Genomic DNA, 23,874 nt, shown 5'->3' with positions numbered 1-23,874 from the left:
ATATCCAGTAATAGCCCTCAATATATTAAAGGTCACACATTTAACACCTTTCTGGAGTTTTATTTTAAGTCTTGATGTCCTTAAGAATATATATTTGCGGTAAAAGTACCCAAAACCATCTCAATATATTGTTACAGCTCTTCTCTCAGGAGCTCTGCTGAGAACAGGTCGATTTTGACCTGTCTAATTAATATTCATAAGCCTCTCTTCTGATTGGTCTGTTGTTTTCTGAGTGACGAACGGCCAGGCCAACCACATGTAACTAGGGTCAGCCGACGTCACAGCGCTAGCTGGAGGCAGCAAAACAAAGGGGAAACTGGAGGCGGCCCATTCAAACCAGCGCAGATTAGGCTACATAAGGAGCTTAAAATATCATCTTGTTGTGATGTTAGGTGCCAGAATCGATGAAATACAGCATCAAATTAGAAATTTGATCGCATATCTGCTGCCACTGCCAGACAAAAACCTGACGACAGCTGTGGTTAAACGAGATAAAACGAGCAGACAGGACAGAAACGATCGTCAAAATGCTCGCGTTTGCAGCGCACACTTCTTATCAGAAAAGGTTCAATAAAGTATTGTCTTTTGTTGTTATGGGCGCGTCTACAGATTTCTTGCCATATGTCTATGTTTCTTGCATCTCACGACTATGTCGTGCATGAAATAATGTCTGTGTGCATGTGTGTAAAACAGCAAACTGACGTTAGATGTGACCCACCTCATAGTAACAATCCTGTCAGATCGTCCATCCTTTGAGTGAGAGTGTAATGTTACAGGTCGGCCGATCTGGTTTTGTGGTTAAAGTTAACCACAAAACCAGTGGCATGGACGCTATGTTGTCTGGGGGTTTGGCAAAAGGAGAGTGGGACGGTGGGTGGTGCTCGGGGCGGTGACTGAAGGCGGTGACTGTAGTTCTGACGTCAACTTTTTACGGAAGTCATAACGGTTCATGAACAATCACAGCTACTTTATGCAGGCTGTGTGCATTTTACTGTGGACCGACTGTTTTGAAACATATATGGTAGTTAAATAGCACCTAGCCAGGAGTATGCCATTGTATGCACCCTACACTGCAATGTACAGCATTGGACAAGACCATTCTTATTTTGATGGACTGCAAAGAGTTTTACAAAACATAAGTAATAAATTAATGAATTAATTAAAATGAATGAATGAACGAATTAATGCTTTTAGGTAATTTGACAAACATAATAATGACATGATCTTATTTGGTAGACTGCCAAAAGTTTTGAAAAGAAAAGAACAAAAATAACTGTGTTTAAATCACTTTACAAACAAAATAAGGTCAAGTGACAACAATGTAGCTTTTTGAAATGTTTATCACTGCATAAAGCATATTCGTATATTTAAAAAGTAGACAATACAGCACAGTATGTAGTACCTACTTTTCACTATGAACTTATCCATAGTCAAATAAAATGAATGCACAAATACAATATCATTTAACGCACATACACCTATTGTACACGGATAATATTAGCAGAGATTAGAAAGATTAGCAGATAAACCAGCTCCCTGATCCCAACAATAAGAGAACCTCTTAGATGACATTAAAATTAAGTTCAGAAGAGATGAATACGTTTGACTCATTATCAAGCACGTCAAGATTACAAGCACAGATTGAGTGGAACTAGAAGAGAGTTACATCAAGAAAACAGTTGTCAAGAGTGGTGACAAGTACTAAGGAGCATGACAACATCAGGAGAACCTGACAGATGAGGTCACAAAGACAGACGAGACACAGAAAACACAGAGACGGGGGCAAGTTCTGAGGTTGTTTTAGGAAATGTTGTGTATTATTTTGCTGTTGTGCAGTGGCGGTTTGTGAGGGAAATTTTCAGGGAGGCTGATATTTAAATCAATATTGATCAAACCAATAAAAAATAGCAGAAGGTTTTTTTGTTGTTGTTGTTTGAGATCATTCAGTAATTCAATTTCATTTACACTACCATTACCCCAGGTTTGGGGTTGGTAAGATTGTTTTTGAAAGCAGTCTCACCAAGTATTGTCACCAAGGCTGTATTTATTTGTCCAAAAACACAGTAAGACAGTAACAGTAAAATGATGATAAAATGAGTAAAATGTGAAATGGTATTACACTTTGTTTTTGAATATATTTTAAAACAATTTATTCCTCTGATGCAAAAGCTGAATTTTCAGCAGCCATTACTTCAGCCTTCAGGGTCACGTGATCCTTCAAAAATCATTATAATTATCAATGTTGAAAACATTTGTGCTGCTTAATATTTTTGCTTAATATAACTGTGGTACATTTTCTTTGATAAACAGAAAGTTCAAAAGAACATAATCTATTTAAAACTAAAATATTTTGGGACATTATAATATAATAAATATAATATAATATAATATAATATAATATAACTGCTTTTAGATCATTTGGCAAATATAATAAGGAGAAGATCTTATTTTATAGACTTTTTTTCTTACAAAACTTTACTTGCATTACTGCAGTCTTCAGTGTTGCGTGATCCTTCAGAAATTCTAATTCTGTTAATTCAGAAATGCTATGCTTATCATCAGTTGTGAAAAAAAGTTGTGATAATTAATATTTTTGTGGAAACCATTGTACTTTTTTTAGGATTCATTTATGAATAGAAATAGGAATCTTTTGTAACATTATAAATGTTTTTAATGCCACTTTTGATCAGTTCAGTCCTTGCTGAATAAAATTATTTATTTATTTTAAATAAAACTCTTACTGACCCTCAAACTTTTGATCAGTACTGTATTTTTTGGCTAAATTTGAATGTTTCTCTTAAACTGTCTCTTAAACTTTCTGCGAAAGGAGACAAGAGGCCAGAGTTGTTGTGTAACTATTAAACTAATAACTGAACAAAGCATGTGTCACATATTTCTTTCTCATCGTTCTGCTACAAGCATCACAATAACACATCACATAATCTAGTGAACTAGTCTTTGTTGATCCCATGCGCTCCTGCAAATTGTGTGACTTTGACACATCGATGTTCTTTAAGCCGCCCTCTCATTGATGCACACTTTCTCTCCGCCTCGTTCTTTCTCACATGCTCTTTCTGTCTATCTTGCACCCCTCCCTCATATTCGTTCTCACCTACTCCCTCTACACCACACGGTGTGATGATGATGATGCATCGCCACACGTTATGAATAAGCATCTTTTTGATTTCAGACGCATATCTTTGGCATATCTAAGAGTGAAACATAGCTATAATTAATACAGTTTTACTAACATAACGCACACTCTAAATTGGCAGCAATACTTTTAGAAAGAATAGTATACTTCAAGTCAAGGGTGATTTTAGAAGGCTGAAAGGGGCTAGTGATTTTTCATACATCGCTCTATGTGACTAAAGCATGACATATCAGCTGACATGAAATTACTCCAATGGCTGAATCACTGAAATTAGCAATGTGTTTTACAAATCACCGAACAAAGCTCTCAAATGAGTCAGTGCCAAAGAACAAATCATACACATCATTTGCATGTGGCCATGTTAAGATCTTTAATACAAAAGCCGTCGGCTGGATTAATGAACATTTCCACAAAGCCATCCTCTCAGATGTTTCACTCTGTCTCTTCCATCATTTGTATCATGAAAGAGCAGCGTCACTGTATTGCTGGCTTATGAAGGTCTATGCTTCTCCAATGGGACAAACTTGATGGCCAAGCAAACTGGGAGGAACATTTGTGGTTATAAATAGTCGTAGCTGGGGGGGCCATTGGAGAGAAAATTCAGAAATCTGGATTGCTTTTCAGTGCCTTCTCCAGCCATGGAAAGGGCACATATTCTGTGCCTTTCTTTCCCCTCAGTGTCGTAGTAATGAGCTATAAAACTAATTTATTGCACTCTGTTAGTGAGGCTTATTTCAAGCACACTTAAGCTCCAGAGTTTAAACCCATCCAGCACATGTGTATATATTTTAAAAGCAGAATGTACTGATTTATTTAAGAGTCTTCAGAGTCTGCAGAATTTGCCCTAAAATTAATTTACAAATCAAGGTAAAGTACTTTACTCAAGGTCACATTTCAGTGACAACTTTTCTTTCCGTCTGTATTTCTTTCTCTTTTTTTGTGAATTTAAAAATATTCTTTTTTTTATGAATGAAATACACAGCCTTTATTGAATTAGAATGTGAGTTGGTCTCTGAAATGTTTATATTTATGGGAATGTCCATAAGTGTTCAAAATTGTTCATTCCCATGCCATTTGCTCTTGTCAGTTTGATGTGTTTCTATTTTTTTGAGGACATGGCTTATGGAGGTTCATTTGCCACATGCTCTTATAAAGTCATGTTGGGCGTGAGCACAAGGTTTCTGTTATGTATATTTGTGTTTCATTTGAAGCTGCGCTGCACAGACCCATCGGTATATGACATCAAGGTACCACGAGAGCAAATTGAAAATTTACGGAGCTGTCTGCTCTCTAATCGTCATACACCAATCGTTCTGTGCAGTGCCACTTCAAGTTGAACACACCTCATGTTTCAATGGACTCTCCAATCTAATGCCTTGACACCGCCCTCTTGTTACCATGTTATTAGATCATTTGCCCCACCTGCCCTTCTCGTTGCCCTCCTGATTTTCTCCCCTTAATGGGGCATTTACACAACACTGTTTTCAAGTAAAAACTGAAAATGCAAACTTTTGAAAATGGGTTTCAGATTACAAGTTTTTTGAAAATGATACCGTTATTGTCTCAGTATAAACTACAAAAACATGAAGTTGTGAAAATGTGGTCTGTCTATAGGTATGTGCACAGGAGCATAATGATTCTTTAGTGACATCAACTTCTTTACAACTACTGGCCTGGCATCCATAGAGTGTTATTTGTCATTTTTGTGGATTCGTGTGAATGGGAATTGTAAAAACTTTTTGATTTTTAGTACATTGTTCTTGTGTAAATGTACCCTTATATTCCCCTTGTGTGCTCTGTCCTGTGCTGTTTCATTTTGTGCAAAGTTGTTATGTGCTGTTTGATATTCTGGTTTGGTAACTGTCTGTCTGTCTGTCTGTCTCATTGTTTTGCCATATCACAGTTGGTCTCCAGTCCAGTAGCCTGGGCCGTGTGTGTGTGGTCTGGCCAAATGTCCCCACAGGTATAGTAGTACCTGCAATTTTTGATCCTGTGGGGGATTTTTTTGGTTCCTGTGAGGAAAACCGCTTATAAATCATACTAAATTATGTCTTTTTTTTTCTTTCTTTCTTTCTTTTTTTCTTGTGAGGGTTGTGGTTAAGGGATAGAGCATACCATTTCCTGTCTGTCTGTCTGTCTGTCTCATTGTTTTGCCATATCACAGTTGGTCTCCAGTCCAGTAGCCTGGGCCGTGTGTGTGTGGTCTGGCCAAATGTCCCCACAGGTATAGTAGTACCTGCAATTTTTGATCCTGTGGGGGATTTTTTTGGTTCCTGTGAGGAAAACCGCTTATAAATCATACTAAATTATGTCTTTTTTTTCTTTCTTTCTTTCTTTTTTTCTTGTGAGGGTTGTGGTTAAGGGATAGAGCATACCATTTGCACACCATGAAAATCATTATGTCTACGGAAAGTCCCCATAAAGCATGGAAACACAAAGTGTGTGTGTGTTTGTGTCTGCATGCCTGGCCCAGTTTTGTTGTGCATTTTTCTCTTTATTTAATAAAGATCGTTTGGGTTTGATACCTGTCAATCATTTAACCCATTGTCATTTTTTTGCGACCATCTATCATGTGGTATTACTAATTATGGCAGTAAAATATAAAATTTTAATCTGTGTCTGAAATATTAATCAATTATACAATATGCCAGTATAGATCTCAATGTACACCCTTTACATATTTTTATTGGTTTTAAAGGGAAAATGGATCTGTAAATTTAAGTTTTGAAAATGTACATAAGAAAACAGCACTGTAATCCCTTTTTTATTTAATTTATTTATTTTGTGTAGTGATGTTTCTCTACACTCTTAAAAATAAAGTTGCTTCAAAAGGTTCTTCAAGCGATGCCATAGAAGAACCATTTTTGGTTCCACAAAGAACCGCCACAAAGAACCATTTGTGAAACAGAAAGGTTCTTCAGATGTTAAAGGTTCTTTATGGAACCATTTAGACAAAAAGGTTCTTCTATGGCATCGTGAAGCACCTTTATTTTTAAGAGTGTAGTTCCTCTAGATGTTTGATAGAGAGCAAGTCTACTCCTAAAAGTGTAAAAGCGAACAAGTCTTCTTGAACTTCACAGAGGTGGTCAACGTCAATGTCTCTTAACTCAGCAGAAGCACCATACAGGTTCTAATGGTTTCGTTTTGCGGGCCTGCGGAGATTAAGACTAGTGCTGCTGTTCTACAAAGTCCAAACAATTGGCAGTCGGCAGGTGTAAGTTACTGCCCACACACCTCATCTAACTACACTGCAGTAAACAAAAGGGGAAAGACACAGAGGAGTGTGGGTGTGTTTGTTGCTGGTAGGATTGTTATGGTTGTTTGGCAAAGCACATGACAGATCCAAGATAAAAAATGAAGCTTTCATGTGGAACAACGCTAAACTAATTATTTTCCAATCTGCCGGTTGATGATCCCATTTGAAATGACCACAAGATATCATATCTGTTCCATCAAAGCTATGATGCTGAAACAAATGCTTTTCCTTAGTTGCCGCCTTTTATTTGAAGTTGAACTTTTTAGCAGTGCAGGGGAAATGACTGATTAGTTGCTGCTAGACTTGTTTCTGAGCAGGTATGTAAATGATCTCAACCCTCTTAGAGGTTTGTTACCTTTTGTATGCCGTTTTTGTATGCATTGTGAAAACCTTCATTAACTGCAATGCACAGTCCAAAACACCTGATTCCACCTGTGTCACTCTAGATTAGCTGTAGCCTTTACAATCAGCACATAAAACCTCCTCGGAACAGTTTCCATCACATTTGTAAAAGTTGTTGTGACACCTTTCAGCGGCACCTCTGCAATATAATGTGTGGAAGCAGAGTTATTCTTGTCACTGGTTCTCACTACTGCGCTCACTCTCTGAGATTTGGCACTTTATTATCAATCATACATAGACATGATCCCCCCCCTTGTTGTCTTGTTCAAAACAAAAAACTGTTAACTACTCCTAAACAAAAAACTGGTTTGCATAATGCAAACATTCATCATTATTTATGCTTTTCCTGTTTTTCTTACTGTAAGTTATTTTTTTTTATTTTTCTGCTTATGGCCTCCATTGTGATCTCTGCTTATTCAAGCCAGGCCTCACTGAAAGGAAGTGACTGTACTGAAAATTCACCAGTTGACAAAATATTATACCTTATTCTTTCTCTTTCAAAGCATAACATGCACATTTTATTATATGTTTTGGTGCTGGATCATATTTATATTTGTAGTAGAGCCATTGATACACAACAGTGTCTAAACCTCTGCTTATACCTTTTAAAGTGGCATAAAAATGTTCAGCATTTTCACTCTTGGGTGTACCTGGCCATGTTAAATGACCTGATATATATATATATATATATAAACAGTCATAGACAGGAAGCCCAGCACATTTCTCAGACTTGCTTACAGAAGTGCCGATTCAATTCTGTGGTGATTTTTCAGGATGCATTTCTGTAATATTTAATTATGTATGACTATCCAGTAAAATGTCTATCCTTGTCAAATTGTTTTGACTTGGAACCACTGTTCATGTTTGCTGAAGTAATTTTGGCCATATTTGACAGAATTATAATATTAGAATTAGAATATGAATTAGATATATACTTTTAATATTAATATTGTCGTCCAATATCGTCTCTTACTGTAGGTCAACAGTAGGCCTAATTCCATCAGAGTATCACTCCTATGTGCTTGCAAATTGTATTCATTGTGCACTTTACATGTTTTAGGTGTGTTAGACAATGAATGTCATTTAGGTGAACTGGACCCTATAAACAAAATAATATTGAAAAATCTATTTCAACCTGAAACATCCACCTGAGAGGAGCCAACACATGAATGACTCTATATTAAAAAGTTGACCTCTTAACTTTCGTGCACTCCACACTAAAAAGGAAAACACCCTCTAGTGGCTTTTGAAAGCACTCATTTCAAATGTCATTAACGTCCTAAAGAGTGACAGTACTTTAAATGAGAAACGGACTGCAGGGAATAGGAGTGAAAATGGTGCCAGAATTTGACTCACAGACTGAAAGAGAGTCAGTTTACGCAGATGTCAGGAAAACCCCGCTTTATACATAGGCTACTACAGCTCCACCTCAACATATGCAGTAATGACTAATTTGCTCAGTATAATTTTAAGAGGACAACAGAGGGCGCTGTGCAGCGACATTTGGCGCACTGCTCACAAAATGGGTTTCACATTATGGGCTTCCTTCTGCAGGCGGCAGCGCCGGTCCAGTCACCGCGCGCTAGGGCTACAGTCAACTCAGCCCTTTCAGTCACACTTCAGCTGGGCAAAAACCGCACACATATCCCCTGAAACCCGCTCCTCCGCAGTTGTGGGAGAGAGAAAAAAATGTACAGTTAGAAATACCTGCGTCGAATAAGTGTTTACGGATTAAATGCATTACTAGATACATTTGCTACAGCACCAAACGGGAACGCGCAGGGTACGAACTAAAAGAGGTATATAAAATCGTAGCTTTGCGCTGTGCATTTGATGATCTCCATCAGAGTTCTGGTCACGGAGAGTCACAGCACTCGCTCTCTCACTCCTTCACACCGGTGAGTCTGCCGAGCATCGCTGTCCGTGGTGCCTTTTCTACGCAAAAGAAAAAAAAAGCATGCGTGTTAAGTAGAAGAGCTCACTGAGCTCTCCTGACTAAGAACAATTCTCACCTCAAACGACCACACACTGTTATATTCTTTTTTTGGTTTATTGATTACCATTTGAATAACCACGGTTTTACTACAAACACCATGATTAAACTATGGTTAGTGTAGCAAAACCATGGTTAATTTGTGGTTTACTTCTTTATTACAATCCTACCGAATATCTTGATTATAGCAGTCGAACTATGTATTTTAAGGTTAATGTGCTATATGCATATATGGTGATGTAATTTGCTGACGCATCGTTTAATAAAATACATATCACCGTCTATGAAACTAGTTATACGACAGGATATATCCCAGTTAAAATGTGACTTAAAAAGTATACGCATTTTACATACACTAATATATGTTTCCCCAAAGTTAGACTAAATGCAAAATGTGCTGAATAGACGCCTGCTCATATAAGTTGTGTTTGAATAAAGATAGCAACGGTTCCGTTACGCGCAGTATCGCGAAGTGCATCGAAAACGGTACTGCCATTATTTATCACTTTAATATAGATGTGTACATAGTAAACAATTTTGAAACATCTTTAAGATAGTTAACGGTTGGCTAGCCGGTTTTGATTTGCGCGACGCCAACCTCAGCAGAAACTGAATTCCCTTTTAAAAAGTCAAACCCCTTTTGGAAAGCATTTGGCATTTCGCACAGCGAACCTCCTTCAGTCTCCAAATGCTCATGTCTGGAGAGTAAATTATTTATGAACTATTTGCAATGAAATGCCCAGACGAAGCAACAAAAGAGACCCTCCTCAAACAGTAAAACTAAGCGATCAAGTTGAGCTTGTTTGTCGCACAGGGAGCTCAGCGCGAAGGGGTGGAGAGAGAGAGAGATAGAGAGAGAGAGAGAGAGAGAGAGAGAGAGAGAGAGAGAGAGAGAGAGAGAGAGAGAGAGACTAGCACGCAGAGTGCGGCAGATACGCGCTTCTGCTGCAGGTGAGAGATGCGCGTTGGACAGGGGGACCGTCCTCGCGCTGGAATTTTAATGCCACATTCCTAGCATCTCTGCCAGGATTATAACTCCGTGGTTGCTCAGTTTTGCATTTTGCCTTAACGCTGAACGGCACAGTGGCATTGCGGAGATTTCTTTCTTTTCTTTTCATTTTTTTTTCTTCTCTGGTGCAAGTGAGATAACTATTAGACGCTGAGTGGACTGGATAAATCTTGTGCGCGCGTACACGGCACACGGAGAGGACAGATCATTTGCGCCTTACATTCGTAGCAAAAGAAGTTCTGATATTTCAGTTTCTATTCCGTATGGTGGGATATCATCTGGAGCGGAGAGTTCGCATCTGGGAAGGCTGGATTTAAAACACTGTTAATCGATTGCGCGATGGATTGAATATCTGGCTTCGCTGCCTTTAATGAAAAGACTCGGCGGTGTCATGGCAAAGACGGAGTAGTGTCAGCAAGTAATTTCTGGCATGCTTATTTCAGGCTTAATATTGAATGGATTTGTTAAGACTTTCTGTCAGTGTTATGCATATTTTGAGGGACAAATAAATGAAAATGGAATAGCGCGAGCCTAGTCTGAGAGGGGGGCGGAAAGATAACAGGTATGCGCTATTCTGTCTGAGTTTGGTAACCACAGAGAGGTATCCGGTTGTGAAAACACATGCAGTGAGAAACGCGCTTTCACACAAGCGAGAAGAAGGTTCAAAAGCTCTTAAACAAAATTAACGTTCAGTTTTGCCAGAAAACCCGCGAGGAGCAATGAGGACTACAGGCAGTGTGGACTATTTAAGATACTGCTTTCTTATTCTGCAGCTGCTGAGTCAGCCCGCAGCCAAGCAAGTGCTCCGGTACCGCCTGGCTGAGGAGGGTCCTGTCGATGTCCGTGTAGGTAATGCAGCCGCGGACCTTGGCATCACGGCTGGCATGGATGTGACTTTTACCTTAGAATCCGGCTCCGAGTACTTCAAAATCGATAACATGACCGGAGACCTGAGCACGAACGAGCGGCGGATAGACCGCGAAAAGCTGCCGCAGTGTCAAATGATTTTTGATGAGAACGAATGTTTTATAGATTTCGAAGTGTCCGTGATAGGACCCGCGCAGAGCTGGGTTGATCTCTTCGAGGGCAAAGTGATTATTTTAGACATAAACGACAACACGCCGTCTTTCCCCTCACCTGTTCTTACGCTCTCCGTTGAGGAGAACAGACCCATTGGCACACTTTATCTCCTGCCCACGGCCACCGACAGAGATTTCGGTCGGAATGGAATTGAGCGATACGAGTTGATTCAGGACAACGGCGAGAGCTCTGTCAGACGGATCGGCACTTCCGGCTCCGGCAGTGTTGACACTCACATGGGCAAACGGAGGTTCGACGAGGGGGCGAGCCGTAGCAGCGTCTTTGAACTTCAAGTTGCTGACACCACAGACGGCGAGAAGCAGCCGCAGCTACTTATCAAAGGGGCGCTGGACAGAGAGCAGCGCGACTCCTATGAGCTGACTCTGCGTGTTAGAGATGGGGGCGACCCCCCACGCTCCTCCCAAGCCATTCTTAGGGTAATGATCACAGATGTAAATGATAACACCCCACGCTTTGAAAAGAGTGTTTATGAGGCAGACTTGCCAGAAAACAGCTCTCCAGGTGCCCCCATACTCCAGCTAAAAGCAGGCGACACTGATGTTGGCGTGAATGGACAGATTGAATATGTTTTCGGAGCAGCCACAGAGTCGGTGCGACGACTGCTGCGGCTCGACGAGAGCAATGGCTGGCTCAGTGTTTTGCACAGAATTGACCGTGAAGATGTGAGCCAGCTTCGCTTCACAGTCATGGCACGTGATCGTGGTCAGCCTCCTAAGACTGAAAAAGCCACGGTGATCATCAACATCAAAGATGAAAATGACAACGTCCCCAATATCGATATCCGAAAAATTGGACGCATTTTTCTCAAAGACGGTGTGGCCAATGTGGCAGAGGATGTGATTGTCGATACACCCGTCGCTCTGGTCCAAGTTTCAGACCGAGATAAAGGACCAAACGGTATAGTGACGTGCACCGTAGTGGGAGATGTTCCGTTTCAGCTCAAGCCTGCTAGTGAGGTTGAGGGTGAAATGAATAAAAAGAAGTACTTTCTCCATACGTCAGCACCACTTGATTATGAAGCAGTGCAGGAGTATAATGTGGTCATTGTTGCTGTTGACTCTGGGAGCCCTAGTCTTTCTAGCAACAATTCGCTGATAGTGAAAGTTGGGGACATGAATGACAATCCACCAGTTTTTAGCAAAAGCACATTGGAAGTTTCATTCCCTGAAAACAATGCTCCCGGTGAGCGTGTCGTCACAGTAGTGGCCTTAGATGCAGATAGCGGCAAAAATGAAGAAATCTCTTACTCCCTGGACTCCTCTGTGAACGGAATATTTTCCATTGATGCAGACACTGGTGATATTCGTGTCAACACCATACTTGACAGGGAGCAGATGGAACGATATGAGTTCAAAGTTATTGCCAAAGACAAAGGCATGCCTGTTCTGCAGGGCTCAGCCACTGTGGTAGTCCTAGTGGCAGATAAAAATGACAATGAGCCAAAGTTCATGCAGGATGTGTTCACTTTCTATATACAGGAAAACCTGCAACCCAACAGCCCTGTTGGCATGATAACGGTCATGGATGCCGACAAAGGACAAAATGCAGACATGAGTCTATACATTGAGGAAAAAGACATTTTCTCTATTGACAACAACACAGGTACCATCTTCTCAAACATGGCTTTTGACCATGAGCAAAAAAACACTTATTCATTCCGTGTCAAAGCTGTTGATGGAGGTGATCCGCCCCGGTCAGCTACAGCCACAGTGTCTCTCTCTGTAATGGATGTAAATGATAATCCCCCTACTGTTGTTTTTCCAATGAATAGCTCATACACGCTGCTTCCTCCTTCTAGCAACATAAAGACGGTGGTCAGGACTGTCTCAGCTACTGATAAAGACACAGGTGTTAATGCTAACCTCAGCTACAGAATAGTGGGTGGCAATCCATTTAAGTTGTTTGAAATTGATTCATGGACTGGTGTGATTTTGTTAGTTGGCAAACTAGAGCAAAAACATTTTGGCCTCCATCGACTGGTTGTGCAAGTGAATGACAGCGGGGTTCCATCACAAAGCACCACCACATTGGTTCACATCTACGTCAACGAAACGCTTTCCAACTCCACTATTGTAGAGGCGCAAGTTGCCAAAAGTCTTGGTACACCGCTCAAAGCTGACATTGCAGGAGACCCTAACTATGACTTGGAAAAGCAACGACTGAGCATCGCCATAGGAGTTGTATCAGGCATCATGACGGTGATTCTTATCATCCTAGTGGTCGTCATGGCCCGCTACTGCCGTCCCAAGAACAAGAATGGCTATGAGGCTGGAAAGAAAGACCATGAGGACTTCTTCACTCCTCAGCAACATGATAAAGGCAAGAAACCTAAGAAAGACAAGAATAAGAAAAAGTCTAAACAGCCTTTATATAGCAGCATCGTCACCGTCGAGGCATCCAAGCCAAATGGGCAGCGCTACGATGGCATTAATGAGAAACTGTCGGATGGTCCAGGAATGGGCTGCTATCGGTCCGTCAACGGTGGCCCCGGAAGCCCAGATCTGGCCCGCCATTACAAATCCAGCTCACCCCTGCCCACCGTTCAGCTGCACCCTCAGTCTCCAACAGCAGGAAAAAAGCACCAGGCTGTTCAGGACCTGCCGCCGGCCAACACATTTGTCGGCACTGGAGATAACATATCCATCGGATCAGACCACTGCTCTGAGTACAGTAGCCAAACCATCAACAAGTACAACAAACAGGTAAGAACAATGTATTTTATAATTTTGAACATACAATATCAATTACATTTTTTATACTTCAATCTTCAAGCTTTATATTTATATTTATATGAAGTGTCTATAAACACCAGTATTACTCAGCCTACACTGTAATACTATCATGCTGGATATATGTATTTTTAGCCGATGCTTCTGTTTCCCTGTATCGACCTGCTTCGCCTCAGAGTGCCATTTAGATGTAATGCTAAAAGCGACATGAAGGCATTCTTCAGTCAGAGATATAATATCTGCCAGGCCACCTGGGGTGCCGAGGCCACGCTGTGGACACATTGGAACGTCTTTTAGTGTAGTTGTAGGGCAGGTGTGGGTGTCAGCTTTGATGACCTTTGTCTGTATGTGTGCGAATGAAGATAGCATGGGATCACATATGGCTCGAGTTCCCAGCTATTCCGTCTCAGCAGTACGTTTACGGCTGGAGCACGACCCAACAACCCTTTTATCAAACCATGGTTACTTCTTTCCCTTTCTGGGAGGAAGGCAGGATAGAGGAGAAATGATTGAAAAAGGTGGAATGTTAGTGGTGGTGTTATGTTTTAACGTGCTTATCCGAAAAGACTGGGAACATCTGGGCGGAAGGTCACATTTAACATTCCTGTGCACTTGTGTGTCTGGACCAATTCAGTGACCTAGCAGTCAAAACTGGCCTAATCTCTCTCTCTCTCTCTCTCTATTTCTCACATTCTCTTATCATACATTCTCTTATCATTATGTACTCTTGTACTTCTTGTACCCTTGTTGTCTATGCCATTATTTAAAGCATAAATTGCCCTGATACTGCAAAACTCTGTAAATTCTGCATGTGTGAAATAATCAATACATATAATTATTGTTCGCTGTCCTGTGGAGCACTCCAGTGCTAGGTGAGGTTAATTTAAAATGAAGTCAGCCTTTTCATTGTCCAGATTTGCCAGGAAAGAACACTTGCCCTGTCGTTTCATGTGTTTTCTAAGGTGGTTAATGCATTATCGATTCCTATCTAACATGGCGTAAATAGTGTCCTCCCTTGCATTCCAGAACAATGCCCTTTCTAAACACAAGCAACATGATAGCCTTTTCTCTCTCTTACATACCCTCCCTCATTTTATATAATTTTTTCCCTTACATATCTACCCTGGTTCATGCATTTTTACCCCCCTACCACTGTGTATTTAGAAACACCTACTCGCATCTCTCCATTTTTATGCCTGCTGCTTTTTTCCAATATCCCACTTGTTTCTCTTTTCTCATTCTATTTTTTTTCTTCCTCACAAATTCTGTCTCCTTGCACAGCTTCCCGTTTTCTGTTGACAACTCTGTCCTGTCTTTCTTTCATCTCTCCTCTTTCTCCTACCCTCTTGAACAGCCCTCTGATGTGCTGTGTTTAGGTGTCTGCACTTCTCTGCGAAAGGAGTACTGCTGCCCATGTTTCTTTAGGACATCTCATGCATATTTAATCACAGCCTCCTTTTTTTTTTGCCCCGGCACATGCATTGTGTGTCCAAGTACACAGCTTAGATAATTATTTATTTGCTTTTTATTTGAAAGCTGTAGTGCTTTGTATGATCTGTCCATTTGTTTGTCCATTCAAATGCAGCAGATTTTCACAGGGTGCTGAGCAAATTAGTTCTACACTATTACTAGTTTGCATTTACAGCATCTTTGACAAAAGGCGAAATCAAGTCCAGCGTCATTACTTGCGTCCCTGCTGACATTTTAAGAGGGCCTCTTTAGATATTTAATTGAACGTTATCAGTAGCCAACATGCCCTTGCAAAATCCCATTAAGATAGCATAATAGTCTATATCAAACACTTTATAAAGAGAAGTCATTAAAATGTTCTCATATTGGATTTACAAGAACTTTTTTTTTTTTTGACTTTTAAGATGACCTTTTTTATTTATTTTTAAAATTCTTTTTTATCTGTCTTTTCCTTCCTTTCCCAGTCTCTTTCTTTCTCTGTCACTCATCATGAAGGGAAAATGTCTCGGGCACCCTCATAATGGACTCAAGCCACTAATTCTTGATGAATCACTTATTTGATGAGTGTCATACTGCTGTAAGGTTTAATTACAGCTGTGTGATAGGGCTGCACGCTATTGACAAAACACACAATTGTTAACTATTTCCTTCAATCTTGTAATTGTGATTATTTATGTTGATTAATATAATTTGTATGTATATATTGATATATTGTTTGTCTGTGTGGGGGGAGGGAAGGGGGTGCTGTTTAAAAGCAGTAAAATTGCCAGACATAACATGTCTTTGGTCAGTAGTATTGTTTTGGTTAAAAATAGCTTACATCACACAGATTAAACTGTTGCATGCATGCTTTGTTCACCACCACAAAACATTTGCTAAAATGTTAGCCAAAATATTGCTATGGTTATCACTGTCAATCATCGCTATTTTGTCAGTCACACAAATAAATATAATTTAGCAGAATTTAAATGCATTTACCACTCCTGAAACTTTAGCAGCATGAAAAATACAGCTTTCTGTACATACACAGAAAGTGAATAAAGAACACGCCGTTTACAATCACTGAAGCTGTTAATCGCAGTTGTCACCTGTTATTCACTTCAGTTTTCACCTTGTTTGTTACAATGAGAGGATTCTCAAAAGTGTAGCTCTCAATAGGTGAACTTACTCTGAACAAAAACAGTGGATTTCTTCTGCATAGTGACTCGTTGAAACACATTTGATTGACTATTCTGTTCAAGCAGTCAATTACAATGCTTGACGCTGCAAAAACATTGTAAGTAGTAACCTTTGATGCACTATTCACAATTAGGTAATTATGGTAGCTGTAATCGTAATTGTGATTATTTTTCTGATTAATTGTGCAGCCCTACTGTCTGATATATTTAATGTTTCTGTATTAGAAATAACTATATTTAATGTAGCAGTATAAGATATCTTTTAGTTTCCAATCGGAAGCCCACTTAGTACAATTAAAGGATACTGTAAGTAATTCAGGATAAGACATTTTATTGTCTTAGTAATTTCAGTTAGCTTTATATTAAACTTTATATTGGATGGTAAAATTCAATAAATTAGTTATTATAGTTGATACTATTGAGTTTCAGAACAGGTTATATGACCTCATCGTTCTCTAGACTAGATGTACTTGCATACGTGTAGCATTTAAATTAATCATGGAGAACATACAGTGGTATTAATAATGGTGTCTTGTAGCTGACTCAAAATACCTAGTTTTCTGAACAAGATTAATTTTCTCTTCACAGTACAATTCCCTCTGGTGAAGTCATCCATGAAAACTACCTGTGTTTTTCTCCTTGTGAAAAGACCTGGCTCTTTTTGATCGTTTTTGATTTCAGCTCTTGTGGTCTGACATCTGAGATGCTCTCTCTTTTCCCCTTCCTCTCTCCTTTTTCTGTCCAGTGGAGGAAAGGGAAAAAGAGGCAGGAACTAGAAAGAGGGCCCTGTTAACAGGCTAGAGAAAGGTCTCTACTGTTCTCTCTCGCTCTCTCTCTCTGTGTGTGTGTGTGTGTGTGTGTGTGTGAGTGTTGAGATGGATCGAGTGCAGTGGCCTCATAAATGTGTGGTCTTGTTTCATGTTACCTACATCCCCCCTAATCTCCTTACACACGGAAACTCACACACACACACACACACACACCATCTTCTGTCTCGATAGCAGAAACTACATCCTGTTGTTTGCCCCAGACAGGTAACCGGACAACACTAGTGTTTCCATGTCTCGCTGCACATGAGACATTTAAGCTGTCGTTAATTTACCTTAATGCAGGTGGGAGACGCCACCTTCCTGCTAGCCAGAAAGGTAATATATCAAGGCATTTCATAGCGTTCAGCATTTAATGCTTTTCTTGGGCATTCTCTAAAAAGAACAAAACTGGTTGTTTGCCATTAGTAAGTCTTTTCAGCTGTTGGTTTATGGATTTGTTGCATTATATATTCAGTTGGTCCTAATGTCTCTGATGGAAGACCATTCTTTCTTTCACTCCTTATTGTGTGCAGCTTTATAAAATTCTTCTGAGTCAGTGCTTTAAAGACACAGGGCTGAAAAAAGCTGTATCCAGATTGTTTAATGGTTTAAACCAATGAACACTGATAGATTCAGTCTTTAATCATTTCCCATGATTCCATAACACTCTAGATCAGAGGTGACTTAATGCAGTCGAACAGCATGAGTGTCATACACTGATGAAAAGGATTCTGGCCTATTTTGTACAAACAGGGCTGGGGTTATAACAGCCTTTTCATTTTGAGCCATGCAAGATCAACATTTGAATCAAATATGTGCCATGCAGTCACTGGCATTTTTTCTTTTTCCTTTTAAAATATTACGGTTTGTACTAATCCATCTCCATATTTAGTCTTGTCTGAGGGTATTGCTGAGATTTGTAAGGCTTTTTGAGGTCAGTGTGGCTTCTCTGATATGGTTTCAGCCTTTACAGCGCTTTCCATCTTGCGTTTGCTTTACATACATGTGTATGGCAGACTAAAGCATCACTCATCTTGGACAAGCAACACAAAAGCACGGCCATGCAAATGCAGATTACATGGTTGCTTATGAGTATTTGTTTGTGCTTCTGCAACTCTGTATTGCTACTAGCAAAACATCCACGCAAATCACAGAAGAGTACTTTACGGGTTAAAAGAAACGCATTCACTGAGTGTTTACATGCATGTGACCTTTAAATAATAAATATTTTATTTTCTAGTAAATTAACTTTAAATATTACATTATAATTATTTACAGTTATTTTCAAAAAATGTTTGTCAAGAGACCTCAGAGTTGAGAATGAGCCTTCAATCAATGAAGCAATCAGGCTGCATTAACAAGCAGCCGTATATTCTATTCATCACAAGAAGCGTAAAATTAACTACACGCCATCGTCACGTCACATTAAATAACACGCCATGCAATGATACAAAATTGCTGGGTAATGGAGAGCAGGACAGAATTAGATCAGCTGCAGGCTTGATCGCTGTGTTATTAGGGAGAGCTTGTTAGCTCAACGCCAGCACTGAGTGGCCGACGCTGACCAAATCTGTCACAGGTACAGATGCGACTCAAGACAGCCCACATGCATGGTTGTGGCTTCCATTGGGAGATGAAGAGAATGAGAGACTTTTGAAATTGATGCATATGCAAACATTATATTTTCCATATTACCATGAGCATATAACTAACCATTTACTTCACAACTGGATCATTAAATAAAAGCTGAACGTCACAGATCATCTTTGGAAAACAGAGGCCAACTCTTCATTTGCATGCGCAGGTCAACATTTCATTTGTGCCCAGTGTCGACACGGTGTATGTAAAACAGTAAATGTAAATCACCTGTGAAACTTTAGCCAGAAATATGAAAGCTGTATTTACAGCACAGGGCCAAGTTAACAGAGAAAAGAGTTCAAAAATACAGTTGCATGATTTATATTCATCTTCTTCTTCTTCTTGGAGAGCAGTAGTAGCGATTTCACTTGACCTTTTACATGTAGTACAGTGACGTCCCTTTGATTTCTTTTTTTCCTTCTTCTGTTACTGTAAGTAATCTATCCTTTCAGCCGCCTGTTGACAGCATGATGTAGTTCAAGCATGCCTGCAGTCTCTCTCATTCTCTTTCATTCTTCGCCTCTCTTTCTTTTTCTCAGTCCCTCTGTCGCCTTCCACCCCTCTTTATTCTCTATTATATTCTCTCTCATAGTCTCTTGTTCCTCAATCTTCATGTGAATAGTCTTGACTGAAGCTACGGAGATGCACTTGTAACATTTATCATGCTAAAATGATGAAAGCGACAGTTGACAGCGAAATAGAAGCGGCGGGGCCGAAGCAAAGGGAAAAAGTGAGATCATCTCTTGATTGGTTGCTGCTGTGCTGATTGTAAGTGCCGGTGTCACCACTGTGTGCTTAACCCCCATCTGTACTTCAATTCTGACGGTGTCCAAACTCACAGGGTACACTGGATTACGACTAGCACACACACACACATGCACGTACGCTCCAGCTGTATCATTTACCGCTGTGGTGTAATACTTTTTTTTGTTGTTTTAAGCTCTACATTTTCTGCCTGTCATGTGCATGTTTGTGTGTTTGTCAGTATAAGGGTTTATTAAAGCAATAAGCTATGAGTGGCTGTGTATTATGGTGATTTTGTACCACAGTTAAGGAGTGTTTTTAGGCAGAATGTGAAGTGAAAAGCCCCTTAACCATGGTAATGCACATCCTTGAGTGGCTTATTGCTTTCATAAAGTGAAAACAACAGCAAAACAAATACAAAATAGTTAACACTATGTATTTAGGCTGTTGCCAAGCAATATAGCAACGCTGCAATAATATAAAATTGTAATATAAAACTGAACTGTGATCACAGGTGTGTGCATGTCAGCATTTTACTTTGAGCATGGCTCATTCAGTCAGAATTTAGCACCGGAATTATTTGTTTTAATCACGTTTTATGTCATTATGGTTCTGAAATGCCAGCTCGCCTCTATTTCCTCTCTGGCTATTTTCAGGTCAGACGAAGTGAACAAATACGTTGGTTTGACTCGGCGTGTGCATCTGTTGTTTTGTGTATATTTGTGTAATTGTTTTCACAGCCTTGGCCCTCTCTGTGTTTAAGTGGTGATTGTAAAAAAGCACAACCACTTATCATTGTTCCAAATTAACACAGGGGAATAGTTCACTGTAACACAAAGAATACAAACAGGGATCAGATGGTTAAAATGGCTCTTTTGCTTGTTTTAATAGGACCATGTGCATATTCATGGCCTGATGTGGTTTGTGGTACATCTTGGCACATTTACAACCCATTTTACTTATGTAATGTGATGCATTAGAAGAGAGGGTGGGACTTTATTTAGCTATCAGGATTGTGAAAAGTGGACTTTATGACAGGTATAGGAGTAGTTGCATCAGATGAAAAGCAATTTTATAAGTGGATAAAGTTATCACTTTATGATTTTAATTTTGATTTGACTGATTTATTGATTGATTGATTGATTGATTCATTCATTGTCTGCTCTGCCTTTGCAATAATATATCAGTGCACATTATTTCAAATAATATTTATTTAAAAAAAATAAGTGAAGACAACACTTTAAATATATATATATATATATATATATATATATATATATATATATATATATATATATATATATATATATATATATGTCTAGCTATTCCAATCTTTAAAATATTTTATTAAAATATAATCCTTAGCATTATTCTTTATCCAGTAACGTAAATTCATGTAAATAAATTGTTTAAAAAGAGTGGGATCCCTGAAGAACATTCTCTTAAAATGTCTGGAATCATGATTATTTATTTATTTATTTATTTACTTACAGATATTCAGAGTCCATAAATTAAAATAAGTTTTGAGAACAAAACATGGATCTTGGGGAACTTGGGGACAAAAATGTTATGAACTGCTAGCCTATGGTTTCTATATATGTTTGTGTGTGTGTGTGTTGGAGAAATAATTAAAATAAAAAATAAAAAACATCAAAGTCTTCAGGGCTTATCAAGACAAGCGTTTGTGTTTGAGCATGTGCCTGTTGAGCAAGTCTCAAGTCTGTTGAGGAACTCAAATGAAATTGCCATACTAGTCCTTCATGAAAGAATAAGGATACACAATATACAAGTGTCATTTCTGGGTGACACCTCAACATACTCGTACATCACATACCGCTGCAGTCTAATCAAAATGTGCTTCGGCTGAATGGATAGATGTTTATTGGCTGCAATAATACACACACCAAGAATGACTGACAACTTCATTCCACAATGAAACATCTGCGTGTGTAAAATAATTTCCTAAATCCAGATGGTTTTAAGAGGCATAACCCATATCTATCACCACAGGCACAAAATCAGACGCACATACCTGCATGCACGCACACAATCCTTCTCCAGCCATTTATTTGTCTTTTTAACATTTGCTCTTCTCCAGTGTAAATCACATGAGCGTGAGGGTCTGCAATGTTAAGTGAGTTGTGATCTCTTGACTGCATAAGTGGAGATTAAACTCTGGGGCCAGTATAAATAATGCACAAAGTCTTACATATGTGTGTAAAAGAGACTGCTCCTCATCACCGGGACCTCATTGGTATGAAGAAGAGATGCTGCTGACGTCAAATGGATTCAAAGGGAATGGAATAAGAAATGGAAAGAACTGACGGGAGTCTACCGATAGCACTCCATTTCTTTTGCCACAGTGTCATTCCACAAGCCGCAAAAAGAGATTACTTCTGTGTGTGTGTGTGTGTGTCCAGACGGTTCCCAAATTAGATTATGTGTGTGTGTGAGGGGCAGGAGAGGGAAGGTTCAGCGGCCATCCATCAAGTTGTGGGAGAGCTGTGTGGCATTGCATCTCAGGAGCAAGAGCAAGGCCAAGGTGCTCTGTGTGTGTGAACGTGTTTTTGTGTTCGTATGCGAGAGAGAGAAAATGCGCTGCAACAGGTTCAGCCATTCCATCACAAGAACACTTCCACTTAGCTACATGCGAGGAACGGTATCTGTGTGCATGTGTGTGTGTGAAAGCTGCAGACATTGAAACCGTAAGAAAACTAAAATAGTCTTGGTGGCTATAAATATATAAATTGTCTTTGTGTTTAAGTAGTGTGCCAAGGTTTTTAATGCTTTTTTTTTTTTTTTTTGCCTGAGCGTGCATTCCCATCTCAAAACATAATCCAGAATGCTCGCAAGCTGCAAAAATATTCATTATCACATGCCACCTCACCCGGCTAGCCAGGAAGCGTTATATTGATGAGAGGCCACCAAAGAGAGACCAGGCCATTAGTGCTGGCCAATAAATCTTGTCAGTTCACGGAATGCAGGGCGGCCTTTGAAAAATGAAGGTCATGCTCAGGAGTTTATGAGAGGCTGTTATAAAATCAGCTGAATTATGGAGTCCCCAGAGACTTTTCAGTCATGTTATTTCAGACACTGCGATCTGGTGTCCTCCCTCACTTGCCGTAGTATGGAATAAGACAGGTGATTAGGTGAATTATATTGTGATTTAAGGTGGGTTATGCCATGAAAGTGTGCTTGTTCATTCTGTGAATAATGATCTGGGTGTCAAAGCATGTGTGTGTGTGTTGCATAAGGGTCACATTAGACTTTTAGTATGGAAGAAAAAAACAAAAAAACAGGCTGCATGAACTAGTCCAATACATTCAATCTATTAAACTTTAAGAAGTAAAATTTTGACACCTAACAACTGGAAAAAAATGTGAGAAAAAAAGGCAGCAACAGAACAAGTTTTAAAGTGTGGTGCCAGCAACTGGCTTCTTGTGGCTTCATGATGTAATAATTGCTTAGATCATAAATATGAATTAGCTTGTGCTGTAACCAAATTGCACTGTCCATTCTTGTAACCTAATTAATATTCATGAGGTAGGGTTTCGCCATAGTAGTATTGGCAAATTCGTTTCAGGTTCTGATATGCCTCGATCTGAAAGGTTATCTCACTAAAATTAAAACTCAATAGTATTTTATTTATTTATTTTGTCATTTAGCAGACACTTTTATCCAAAGCGACTTACAAATGAGGACAACAGAAGCAATCAATTGTAGTATTAAAACAACTAAAAACAGATCCAAAACTAAAAGCTAAAACTTTGTAAATACTACTTATACACATTTTAAAAATAAAGAAATTAAATAAAAAGGACAAATGTATTCAACAAAATTTCTAAACTTAACATTTAAATGAAAAACAAAAAATAAAGCTAAAAACAATTAAAAATATTAAAGAACAAAAGGTATAAGAGTATAATAATGATTCTAACATAACACTAAGCCAAACACCAAAAAAAACAACTTCATATACATATATAACTACACACCCATATACAGTGGGTACGGAAAGTATTCAGACCCCCTTACATTTTTCACTCTTTGTTATATTGCAGCCATTTGCTAAAATAATTGAAGTCAATTTTTTTTCCTCATTAATGTACACACAGCACCCCATATTGACAGAAAAACACAGAATTGTTGACATTTTTGCAGATTTATTAAAAAAGAAAAACTGAAATATCACATGGTCCTAAGTATTCAGACCCTTTGCTCAGTATTTAGTAGAAGCACCCTTTTGATCTAATACAGCCATGAGTCTTTTTGGGAAAGAGGCAACAAGTTTTTCACACCTGGATTTGGGAATCCTCTGCCATTCCTCCTTGCAGAGCCTCTCCAGTTCTGGCAGGTTGGATGGTAAACGTTGGTGGACAGCAATTTTTAGG

The 23,874-nt window shown here is 39.2% G+C and overlaps 1 protein-coding gene across 3 annotated transcripts in view; it reads left to right on the top strand.

Moving 5' to 3' along the window:
- The first annotated feature begins 9,822 nt into the window (after positions 1-9,822).
- The window catches only part of LOC107561555 (protocadherin-7-like), a 156,211-nt gene continuing 142,159 nt past the window's right edge, over positions 9,823-23,874 (top strand). For all 3 annotated transcript variants that reach the window (XM_016246026.1, XM_016246025.1, XM_016246027.1), the window contains exon 1: positions 9,823-13,617. In XM_016246026.1, the coding sequence (XP_016101512.1) occupies positions 10,534-13,617 (3,084 nt within the window). In that variant the 5' untranslated portion in view covers positions 9,823-10,533. The remainder of the gene's footprint in view (positions 13,618-23,874) is intronic.

Source organism: Sinocyclocheilus grahami, unplaced genomic scaffold, assembly GCF_001515645.1.
Source record: "Sinocyclocheilus grahami isolate Dianchi unplaced genomic scaffold, SAMN03320097.WGS_v1.1 scaffold779.1, whole genome shotgun sequence".
In the NCBI taxonomy this organism is placed as follows: domain Eukaryota; kingdom Metazoa; phylum Chordata; class Actinopteri; order Cypriniformes; family Cyprinidae; genus Sinocyclocheilus; species Sinocyclocheilus grahami.
The sequence above is the reverse complement of the archived record's forward strand: the minus strand, read 5'-3'. Positions and strand labels throughout refer to the sequence as shown.